The sequence below is a fragment of the Caretta caretta genome, chromosome 3 (assembly GCF_965140235.1).
Source record: "Caretta caretta isolate rCarCar2 chromosome 3, rCarCar1.hap1, whole genome shotgun sequence".
NCBI lineage: Eukaryota > Metazoa > Chordata > Testudines > Cheloniidae > Caretta > Caretta caretta.
The window spans coordinates 206,734,354-206,746,760 of NC_134208.1; the positions used below are offsets into that span (position 1 = coordinate 206,734,354).

The 12,407-nt window shown below is 42.6% G+C and overlaps 1 protein-coding gene across 5 annotated transcripts in view; it reads left to right on the plus strand.

The window, feature by feature from the left end:
- The window catches only part of LOC125633321 (bifunctional protein GlmU-like), a 130,784-nt gene extending 121,499 nt beyond the window's left edge, over positions 1-9,285 (plus strand). For all 5 annotated transcript variants that reach the window (XR_012667887.1, XR_012667888.1, XR_012667889.1 and 2 more), the window contains 2 exons: positions 4,128-4,310; positions 7,988-9,285. Coding sequence is in view for 2 of the 5 variants with exons in the window: in XM_075127273.1 (XP_074983374.1) it covers positions 4,128-4,310; positions 7,988-8,239 (435 nt within the window). In the remaining 3 variants the exon portion in view is untranslated. The remainder of the gene's footprint in view (positions 1-4,127; positions 4,311-7,987) is intronic.
- Positions 9,286-12,407: the final 3,122 nt, after the last annotated feature.

The window sequence follows — 12,407 nt, forward strand, 5'->3', positions numbered from 1 at the left end:
GGCAGAAGAGGAAGAGATGCTTAGTGGGATAGCTGCCCAGAGTGCACTGCTCCGAATACCGCTGCAAGTGTGAACACGTTATTGCGCAGGCAGCTGACAGTGTGAACACACAACAGCGGTTTCCCTTCAGCGCTCTCTGAGCAGTGCTGTAACTGCCAGCGCTGTAACTGTGCCAGGGTGGACACACCCTAAGTTATATGGCCACTGCCCTGTGCTGATTGCCACTTTAAATGTTTGCTATTCTGCTTTTCTAAAGTCATAGACATATGAACACGTTGTAGGTATTAGGACAGGAATCACAGATTAGTTGTCATATTCCTAGTACATATTTAGAACATCCCTGGTTCTTAAATTGTTTCTATTTTTAATAGCTTTACAGTTTTGTCAGCATTGTTTGAAGATAAAACTATCTGCCTTAGGTAGCCTTTCCCACAAAATAAAAACCGGGAGTCACCTGATGAAATTAAGCAGCAGCAGCTTGAATACAAACAAGAGGAAGTACTTTTTCACACAGTGCACAATTAACCCGTGGAACTCATTGCCATTGGATGTAGTGATAGCCAAAAGTAGAACTGGGTTTAAAAAAAGAACTAGATAAGTTCATGGAAGATAGATCCATCAATGGTTATAAGCCAAGATGATTGGTGATGCAACCACAAGTTTAGGGCAATCCTAACCATCTGACTGCCAGACCTTGGGAGAGAAAGATGGAGTTAATCACTTCAGCTGCCCTGTTCTGTATACTCCCTGAAGGTCTGTACTGGCCACTGTCGGAGACAAGATACAGGGCTAGATCGACCATTGCTCTGACCCAGAAGGGCCATTCTTATGTTCTTAGGCTATGTCTACACTTGAAGAGGTTTTGCGCTGTCAATTTCACCGGTGATAGGGAATGGGTGAAAGAAAAGCGCTGGTTTGTGTACTCACTCACTTCCATAGGCGTCAGAGAGTGTTCACGTTTTCAGCATTTCCATCGTGGATGAGAGCAGCACACTGAGGGCAGCTATCCCACAGTGCAGCTCTCTCCAGTTTGACTATAGGTCTTGTGGGAAAGGCAGGGGTGAGCACAGGGTCCAAGTGGAGGATCATTTGCTCTGTGAAGCAGCCATGGTCACTTGGCCAGATGAGCACTTGCAAACAAAACAAGAAAGGGAGTTTCAAAGTTCCTGGGGCTTTACAGGGGGAGGGGCGGACATCTGTTTACCTGGTGTCAGAACAGCAGAGCTGCTGACCAGAGTGGTCATCCTAGGCACTGTGGGATATCCTCTGGAAGTTAAAAGCTGTTTACACAGGAAGAACATGTCTCCACTTGCACATCACCGCAAAAGAATCACCGGTAAGAGCTATATGCCTCTCGTGGAGGTGAGCACTTATCCAAATCTTATCCAAATCTTATTGTTCATGAATATATGTAGATACAAACACATTGACTGTAAATTAATGTTTTTTTCAATTAAGATGGAACATAAACCATCATGATACAAATGGGGCTTGATCTGACACCTGATGAATGGCAACAAAAAGACTCTGACTGATTTATTGGTCATTGGCCCACCCCCATAGGCTGGGCAGGGACTCTCTTTAGTTTTGTGCTTTGTACAACACTGAGCCTATTGCTGGCATTTAACAACTAATCATAATGGGGAGGCAGACCTGTTTCCTTTTCTGCAGATGTACACAGATTCCCAGGGATTGTCTCAAGGTTGCGATCGAATGTTAGGTAGCTCTTTAAAAACACAGGCTGCAAGTCTTAGTTAATTTTCACTTTGTCCCTTTATAGTTCTCTGCAGGACTCTAGATATCGGGGCGGGGGTGGGGGGGTGGGGGCTGAGAAACTTTCCAGATTAAAGCAAAACATATACACTGAAAATAACAAACAACCAAATTGTTGCTGTTTTAACATGACTTGATATTGAGAAACTCTTTATATATTATAACAGACAATGAAGTTTCTGTAGGGGCTCTAAATCACTTAATGTTGAAAGGAATCCCCAGATGGCTTTATCAAGTCACTGTGTAAAATTGTTGGACATCTCCACCAGCTAATAAATTTGATTTGGGGTTTGTTTTGTTGGCATTTGTTCAAACTCTCTGAGAACTATAGTTACTGTATTCGAATTCAAAATTGAAATGCCTGGTTTGCCATCCTCCGGGACCGAAAATAAAACTCAGGCATAGAATGTGAATGTTGGTTGGTTTTCTTTTTAAGTCGGTACATTATTATTTGAGGAGATATAGTGTAGGATAAAACCATTTATTTTGTTTCAAATATTTTATTGAGTAATAAAACTAGCTTACATTGTTGCCACATATGGGGATGTGTGCCTGTTACCATGGAAGGCAGGTAACTAAAGAAATCAGTACCCTAGTCCCACCATTTTTCACTTTATGATTCTGGCCTCCATGCTCCTTGTTCTTTATACCATGCAAAATACAACAGATGAAAAGACTAGATTGTGCCGTTAGATACAGCCCAGTCCAGACGCTGCGCTCTCTCTCTCAGAAGTAGCCCTGGGTGGCGCTGTGACTAGACACCAGGGGAGGTTGGGAAATGTGCTTTGTTCTTGTGAAAAACATAAATGAAAAGAAAAACAGTTTTGTTTCTGTCAAAAAACATTTCATAAAAAAAATCCAAACCCAAACACTGAAAATTCTTTGAATTTCAGTGGCCAAAATATGACAAATATTAAGTTTTTAGCTGATGTTTTTCTATCCCCCGCCAAAAAAGTTTAGTTTAAAAAAATGGAAATTTCTCATGGAATCTTTAACCATTTTTTAAAAGCTGTTTCAGATGAAACAGCTCTGCTAGCGACACCCTTCTGAGATGCAATTCTCTCCCCACTCATTCTTGCTCTGGGAGAGTAGCAGTTTGCTGCGGATCGATATCAGCACTGACCTATGCTCATGGCTGGCTCACCTGTGCTGGCCTGAGGCTCTGCCCCTCTCTGACCATCTGCTCTGGGGTGAAAGTGTGCAGCCGTGTAGTCCCGCTTACTCCTGTCTGATCGGATTGCCAGGTTCAGGTAGCCCACACGCGGGTTTAAACAGGGGGTGTCGCTGCTTTGTGCAGGCATCTGGCAAGTGACAATCTTGGCCTAAAACCAAAGGAATCTGGACTACATAACCAACATTTAGGGCCATTACTGAGATTTTCAAAGTCCACTGGTGGATTCAGCTGTGCAATGCTCATTCATTGCTGTGGCAGTTTGGTGACTAAATCCCCTAGGTCAGCTTTGCCAAACTCAACCAATACCTCCAGGAATATGCAAGCTGATCATGATGCTGCCTCCCCAGACACTGTGCATTATTTGTCTGCCTAGCTGAGCCTTATGTAGGCAGTCCATTCCATTCCCACTGTGGTTCTGACTATAATCTCCTACGGCAGCTTCCTCCTCTCTAGCCTGCTGGACTCTCTCCATAACCCCTTTCAGTCTGTCTGAAATGCAGCCACAAAAATCATCCATTTTGTTTCAAGACCAGGAGAGGCAAGTCTCCCTGGGGAAGCGGAGAGAGAAGCCATGCAGTGCCCGACTTTCCTGATGCTGCGCCATAACACTGGAAGCCACCTGTTATTTATCAGCAGCCCCAAGAGCTGTGTGTGGATATTGCCCAGCGTGCAGAACCTTGAGGAGCTACTAGCAGCTCCAGAAACATGAGGCATCACTGGGTGCATCTCTGAAAGGAAGGTTGGTTTTATGGTGGAGGCACTGGGCTGGCACTCAGGAGGTCTGGTTCAAGTCCTGGTTTTTCCATGGACTCACTCTGTTGCCTTGGCAAGTCACTTAATTTCTTTGTGCCTCAGTTTCCTGTCTGCAAAGTGGGGATGACAGTACTTCTTTTTCTCCCACCCTTTGACTATCTTGTCTATTTGGACTGTAAATTCTTAGGGACTATGTGTTTGGACTGTGCCTAGCACAAGGAGCCTTGAGGAGATACAATTAACACTTGCTTCAAAATGAGAGATAATATCACAGAAAGAGGGCTGCTCGAAGACCATGCAATAAAAATGGATTTACTAACATATTCTGATGTACTCTGCTGACCCACTGAAACTAGGCTATAAAGGATAGATTTATTAAGGAAGTCAAGTACGAGCTATTACCATTGTAAACTTCTCTTCTACACAGGCTGGACCTAGTGCCTTTTCTGTTTATGCCCTCCGTTTGGGGCCTGGGGAAGACATTGTCACCTCTTTGTTAAAATTTGTAGAAGATAAGAAGCTAAAAGCTCCATTTGTCATGACTTGTGTGGGAAGCATCACCAAAGCAACGCTGAGACTGGCCAACGCCACTGCTTCGAATACTAATCAGGTACCTGACACATGTAGTGATGTCTTAGCAATGCATATGCATAAATTGATGTGTGCACAGAGCTTTCCTGGAGATGTATTCTGTTCCCGATTAACTCATGGTGAAGTTTAAGGGCCAGATGTTCAGCAGGTGTAAACTGGCATAGCTTCCCTCAAGTTGATGCAGCTGAGGATCAGGCCCTCAGTGCAGCACGGCAAGCAGATCTCTAAATCTGTTCTGTTCTATGTCTAGCCATAGCCCATAAACCATATTTTCTCAGTAAGTGTGTTATCTTTATTGCTGTGTGTTTAATTAAGCATTGAGGTAAATTAGATGGTACTAGTTCAATATTCAAGGATGTTTCTTAAACTATAAATAGACATTTCGATCATGTGTCTGGGTCCATTAACGGGCTTATGTGAACAATAAAATGTCTTCCTGTTAGTATTTATAGAAGGGGGAAGTGTCTCTGTGGCCAAGATTGCTGGGCTGTCCCTTCAGAGCTACGAGCCAAGTCCTGTCAGGCCACGGAACAGAGGTACTGGCCAGAAAACCTGCAACCAGCAGTGGCTGCATGGGATGGGTTCTTTCTGTGCCACCTCTGGCTCCCCAAAGTTAAAGGAAATGCCCTCTGCAACAGGACCCACTGGCTGGCTTCCTGAGATGGGGCCTTAGGCAATGTACATTTTTTTCACTTCTGGTCTGACCCAAAGTCCATTCACTTTGGTCACTTGAGGTATGTCCGAACTGCAATTAAAAACCCACGGCTGGCCTGAGTCAGCATGGGCTGGAGCCTGCGTTGTGGGAGCCCACAATGGGGGAGGGTCCCTGAGCGCAGGCTCCAGCCCTAGCCTGAATATCTACACTGCAATTAAACAGTCCCTGAGCCTAAACCCTGCTAGCCCAAGTCAGCTGGCATGGGTCAGCCACCGGTTTTTAACTGTGGTGTAGACAGACCTTTGCAGAGCTGGGAGTAGAACCCAAAGTCTTTATATTGTTGTTCATAATAAAAATAACAATAATTGATCATTAAAAATGCTACTTTTTCTAGATTTAAAAAAAACATAAATGCCCTGCTGTTTATTGTATGGAGGAGAGATCAGTGAATGGGAGTTTGTTTGTTTTTAAATCAGTGAGAGCTTACCCTTGAATCTAACATATTTGCTCCAGGACTATGTCGCCATGGGAGTTTTATGCTACATGGAACCAAGGAAAAATCAATGTAAAAATTGGGGATTATACAACAATTGTGCATTATTTCTAAGCCAGGTCTGAGTCATGTGGGCTTCCCCTTTGTTAATAAATCTACTGGAAGAGACAAATGTACAAGCCTACTTAAAAGGGGCTAGTGATTTTGAGTGTCTGGGTATTTGAGGGGCCCCACTTGGTGCCCACTAATGGGGCTTGATTTTCAGAAAGCGCTGGGCACCTGTCCTTTAAAAATCAGAGCCCTTTGAGGTGAGTCTCAGGCAGAGCACTCCGAAGCAGCAGCACCCAAAATCATTAGTCAGTTTCTAAAATGTGAGTGGTGTGTGCACGTGGGTGTATGCATGCCTGTGCATGTGTGTATATAATGTCCATGCAGTGCAACAAACTATTCCAAGACCCTGAGTTTCCCGTAAGTGCAAATTTGTTGAACAGCATCTTTCCCATGTTGCTGAAAAGTTCCTTTGTTGGCAATATAAACAGAGACTATATGTGAATAATGATTAAAAACTTGGTGTTTGAACAAGCTGGGAATGCTCTTTTGTTTCCATCTAAGTTACAGTTGCAACAGAAGCTGTTTACAAGAACACTAAAGATCGCTCGGTTGGTATTTTAATGGTAGTTCTCTGCATTTCCATTCAGGAGACCCAGTATAATTCCCACTCTTTGGCTCTCCTGTCCATGAATGACAGGCGCTTCTGGGGCAGGGAATGCATCTTTTGTCCTTCAACTGTGATTCCTTTTGACAATGAAAGAGTGATATTGATGTTTTCCAAAGGTTTCCCATCCACCCCCCTCAAAGACGAATGACAGCTGCAAGAAAGAGTCTGGAAGGCAAAAGGGTTTAATGTCCTAGAAAATTCAGGGTTCTGTGGAGCATGCAGAAGATTTTCAAAGGGGTACCTCACCGATTACTCACCTGTCACTTTCCATCCCCCAAAGCACCCAGAAATGACAAACCAGTGGCAGAGAGGCGACTACACCTCTGAGGAAGAATGGACTTGTTAAGATGCGGAGCTGCAGCCTGGGCACTCTCTTTCCTGTGTGATCTTAAATAAGTTAGAACCACTCTGGCCTTCGGGTTCCTTGAGTGTCAAATGGGAGTCTCAGGGCTTCCGCACCTCCCCGTGTTGCTGGGAGGCTTCCAGTAGTTCAGTGATGTCTGGGAGGCACTTTGAATTCTTTGTATCAAAGGCATTTTGTGATGGCAAATTGTCATGCATACCTGGAATTATGCCAGGTCTAGGCCTGAGTAATCCAAAGAGTCCAAGTACTTGTCAAGCTGGCAGGTCAAAGGAAAACAAGATATTATGGTGCTTTCCCATGTCGCTCCACTTCTGGCAGCTGAATTCCAACATTCTAGTGATTCCCCCCCCCCCAATGTTAAGTGCTTCCACAAAAAGAATTCTAACGCTCTATGCTACTCTCTGGCGTTGCCGCTCCACACATTCCCCCACTCATTCAGCTTCCCCAGGGGTGACTTACCTGACTGCTAGGGGAGCTGAAACATGAAGACCTGTATTTCCTAAGCAAAGCCAACAGCTGTGCCTGCTAAATTGCTTACACATCTGTTGCACTCTCAGACCCCTATATCTGTATACCACACTGCCTATTTGCATGCATGGTTACTCACCTATTGTATCCCCGCTATGATCATCTGACCCAAAGCAACTCTCAGTACTCTTTTTCAGGTGGTTATTTCAAATGGTTTGAATATATACCAGTAGAGCTTCTGTTAGGTATACTGACCCGCCTTTCCAAAAGTGACTAGTAAACTGAGGTGTCTCCATTTTTGGATGTCCACTTTGGGGTCTCTGAAAGGGGCCAGATTCTTCTTAAGATTCTAGAATGAATGTAAAAAGAACAGGAGGACTTGTGGCACTAGAGACTAACAAATTTATTTGAGCATAAGCTTTCGTGAGCTACAGCTCACTTCATCGGATGCGTGCAGTGGGAAATACAGTAGGGCGATTGTATATACACAGAGAACATGAAACAATGGGTGTTACCATACACACTGTAGCGAGAGTGATCAGGAAAGGTGAGCTAGTACCAGCAGGAAAGAAAAAAAACCTTTTGTAGTGATAATCAAGGTGGGCCATTTCCAGCAGTTGACAAGAACGTGTGAGGAACAGTAGGGGGGGAAATAAACATGGGGAAATAGTTTTACTTTGTGTAATGACACATCCACTCCCAGTCTTTATTCAAGCCTAATTTAATGGTGTCCAGTTTGCAAATTAATTCCAATTCAGCAGTCTCTCGTTGGAGTCTGTAGCTCACGAAAGCTTACGCTCAAATAAATGGGTTAGTCTCTAAGGTGCCACAAGTCCTCCTTTTCTTTTTGCGGATACAGACTAACACGGCTGCTACTCTGAAACCTAGAATGAATGTGTGTCAACCTATTGAGATGTCCTTGATACCAGAATGTGAATAAAGCAATGTACACCATGTTGGCAACTGACGTCCAGTTCTGCTGTTTTAATTGTTGTTAGATTATTCATCTAAATGAGAGGTTTGAAATCGTCTCCTTGGTGGGAACCCTGAACAAAGCACCTCATCTCCACATCTGCCTGTCTGATAAGGATGGGAAGACTGTCGGAGGGCATGTTATAAGTGACTTGGAAGTCTTCACTACAGCTGAGATAGTGATCGGCGAATGCACAGGCCTGCAGTTCACCCGGGAGATGGATGATCGCACAGGTTTTCCAGAACTTGTCATTAGTTCTTGCTCTGAAAAGGCTTAGTAATTTCTGCCCTGTAAATTATGTGCCATGCCTCAAAAAAAGTGGATTAAATAAATGGGGTTGGAGCATGCCTTCCTTTCTCTTAGCTTTTAGCTTATTGATTCAGACATATTTTCACACAGAGAATAATCAATTCTTCAGTGGGTGGACAGAATAAAATAATTTCAGGCAAACTCTTCAAATGACTTGTCATTAATTTGCCTTTTGCCAGCACTTGTTCACTCCAAACAAGATGTGTTTAGCTTCCTCCAAGTATTAACTGAGTTGTGCCCTGGGGATTTTCTGGGACTGATTGGCCAGGAAGGAGGGGGGCGGTGGGGGCTGGCGAGGGCTAATGAATGCACTATGTTTGCTCATCTTTACAGAGTCACTTATTACCACTAATTGGGAGGGACAGTTCAAACAAGCACAGAGGAGCAGTTGTCACATGAGCGTGACATGGTTTTAAAGAGGCAGTCAGGGACGATTGCACTGCCTGGTCCTGGCCCCTGAACTCTGCAGCATCCTGGCTGGCAGCCTAGCATATCTCCTCCTCAAAGAGGAGCCTTTGTCAGGGAGTGCTATTAGAAGTCAGCAGTCTTAAGAAATCTGGGCAAGACAAGTCATTTCAGGGAGCTATAGACAGACATGCAGCTGTCTGGGACACTTAGAAAGTCAACAGCTGACGGAAGGGGTGGACTTCTGGCTTGGCTCAAAATGGATTTAAAGATGTGATCTGAATTAATTTGTGGTGCATAGTTTGGGTTTGTTTTCTTAAAGAGTTCCTTTGATTTAAGAATACTTGGTGGTAGTAGGAGTCTAATATTAATACCGGACATGCTTTGTACATTGTTTCACAATGGCATGATGGTACCTGTTGATTGTTTCCTGTCTGCTGTACTTAGCAGAATGCAGAAATGTTAATTTCTGACTCTGTTCGGATGGAATGGCACCCCCTTCAAACTCAGCTAATATTTCCAAGTTATTTTTGCTTTAAAGTGTTTCCCTTCCAAGTAAATACTCTTTTATTCTCTGTGACATTCCCTGATTAAAACTATTTGAATTAATCTGTTTGTATCAGGATGTGTCTTTCACATATAAATTTACCTTCAGCTTCAGCATCAATATGTTTTGCTGGTTTTTGTGGGGGAATCTTTTATTGAAAGAATTAACCAGGGGTAAATATATTGGAAATATTAACACAATTTTGTTTAACTGCTACATTTTTGGTTCAGGATAAGTTGTCCAATGGGGAATTGTAATAGGTTGGAAGTAATGGGTGGCATGTGATGTTATATGGGTGTGTGGAAGTGCGTGAGAGAACAAACTTTATGGAACAGGGATATATAATGAAGACTTGTTACATTAGGTTGTAAATCCGAAAGCTGAGTGTAGTCCAATGGGACTATAGTAAGGGCCAGATTCTAATTTACACTTAGGCCCCCTCTACACGTCATTGGCAATTAATATATTATTATTATCAATCATGATAATAATATTGTGTCCAAAGTCCCTCCAGTTGGGATTGGGGCTGCACAGTGTAGGGTGCTGTACAAACATCCCCTTTAAGGTCTATTTACATTGCCAGTGTGGTGTAAAAGGCACTCTGTGTAAATGAGAATCAGACCCCAAGTGTTTGCAAGTGGGCCCTTAACGCAATAAAATTAATCCTTAAAATTAATCCCTAAGTGGGCCCTTAACGCAATAAAATTAATCCTTGATGACCAAGCGGTCGGGCTGAGCTTTGAATTCTTGTTTTATTAATTCTTCCAAAGAACTGACCAGTGTAAAACTAGACGGTAATGGAGTCTATTGATGTGAGGCCAAATTCCATCACCCTTTGTCCATTCTGAGTAGTGCCTGCCTCTGAAAATAGCTCCCCTGGTGTCAGTAAGGTTCCTCTTGGAGTCAGGAGCACGAGTGAGGGTGGCAGAATTGGTCATTTGACTTTTATCAGCTCACACATGTCCATTTCTGGGGGTGTAAAATGGGAGGCCTGACTCCAGGGACAGTTGCAGGTGCTCAGAACCTCTCAGGATCAGGCCCTCAGGACCCCGGTACCAAGTCAGCCAAATTGTTTCATCTGAAGTATATGTGTAAGTGCTCTGGTAAAGGAGGGTGGTTTGTTGAACGGGAGTCCAAATCCTGCTCGCCTGTTCGCTCGATGAGTCCCTATTGAAGTCAATTAACTGTTCTCCCAGGCCTCACAGAGAGCTGGTTTGGGGTGAGAATGAGTAGGGCTGAGAGGACCACACATCTCACTCCCCCTTAACCCTATGCCCTACAGAGGTAGTATAATCCTCAGGAAATACAATACAGCCCACACTGTAGGTATAGGGGCACCCCGATCGGCATCCTGGAGATTATGTCTTTAGGGATAATCCTTGGTAGCATGAGTCCTTTTGCCAGAGAGTCTGGACACCATGGATCCATGGCTGAGGTGATGGCTTTGAATGGTTATTGATTCCCTGGGGGTCACCATGGATCTCAGGGGATCTGCAGGTTTGGGGGAGTTGGTCCCATGGCCTCTTCTGTCACCTAGCAGAAAAATGTGAGGAAATCATGCAGTGATTTCCTCCCCCTTCAGTTCCTGGAGTGGGTTTTCCAATAGGAGGGGAGTGAGCCAGACCACTGGATTCCATTAGTCCTTGTTTGCTGCCTGACTTTGAATTGTAGATTCCAGTTAGGGTCCAGTTTTCAGCCAGCGTTTCCAATCTTATATTCTAGTCTGATTTTTTCTTTTTTTTTAAAGGAAAAGTGGAAATGACAGGCTGGGTTTTTGTTTAAATAGTTATTCCTGTTTCCTTGGCAAAGAGTGCTACCTTTTCTGTTTCATTGCGGGAATACAGAGATTATGTGCATCTGCAGCCTGGCTGAAAGTACGTTCTCAAAATGCGTTCTACACACATTGTTACAGAAGACGATAAAGCTAAGGAAACCATCTTAATCTGAGAAGTTAGACTAAGCGGCGAACGCACCAGAAAAAATTGTTTGTGTGTGGTTTGAATTCTAATTGACCATAAAGATACTTTCAAAAATTATATTGTCAGGGGACTTAATAAGAAATTAGAACATTTATCTGAGCATGGAGAAAAGAAAATGAATTTGTTTTGCACTCTCGTCTGTTTTAGATTTCTTGTGTCATAATAGAATGAATTTGTTGTTCATTGATACCTTAAGATACATAGGGTGTTGTGTTTTTTGAAGGATGAAAACAATGTGCCCTTCACTTTTGCATGAATGAATGAATTCATTTATTTTTCTTAACATCCGGAAGTCATTTATTTTGCCCTGAGACATCTGCAGGGTCTGTTTACATATGATGGTTGCAGGATATTTGGCAAGGATGGAAAAACCATGGGCTGTAATTGTTCTTGGTAAAGCCTAGCATTGTGGTGGGCTGTGGGTAAATACTGGAATAATAAGTATATGCTGATCAATTAGGAAGCTTAAATGAACTTATTTAAGAAATATTTAAAATGTTTAATTTAAGCAAAATAAAGGGGACATACCTCAGGTAATTTTGCTGATCATTTGCCCTTACATGGGCAATGATATTTACAGGCAGCCACAATTTATTTCTGCCTTCATTTCCCCAACAATATTTTAAACTATTTTAATTGTCCTTTTAAGGCCATGAATGACTCAGAAGTTTTAGTAAATAGCAATCACAATTAATTGAATGTTCCGGTCGGTGTCATGTGTTGTTTTCTGTCATAGTTTTGCATTAATTAATGGATATCTCTTTATTTAAGAAAGAATGAAATTACCAGCTACTGAAGGCAAAATCCTGGTCCATTGCAGCCAATGGCAAAGCTCCCATTGATTTTAATGGGGCCCAGGTTTCCATCTGAGGGTTTAAACATTAATATTGAAAATACTCAAAAGTAGAAAAACAGTTTTAAAAAGGGTTTTCCTTTCCTTATTTTTGTGCATTATTGTACACTGTATTCCTTATGGTTTAATACCCACAAACTTTTTCTACTGTTAGTTTTTCATTTCATAACAATTTCTAGATTTTTATATTTAGAAGAGGCATTTTTTCTATTAGTTTTATTTTTATACCTTAATTTTTTTTTTAATTTCTCCATATCTGTGGAAAGCACCTCTCCTGTAGCTTTAAAATGCTGGTATTAAAAATGTATTAATGTAAGGGAAAATCCTAGATATATTTGACTTGCCTTCTTTA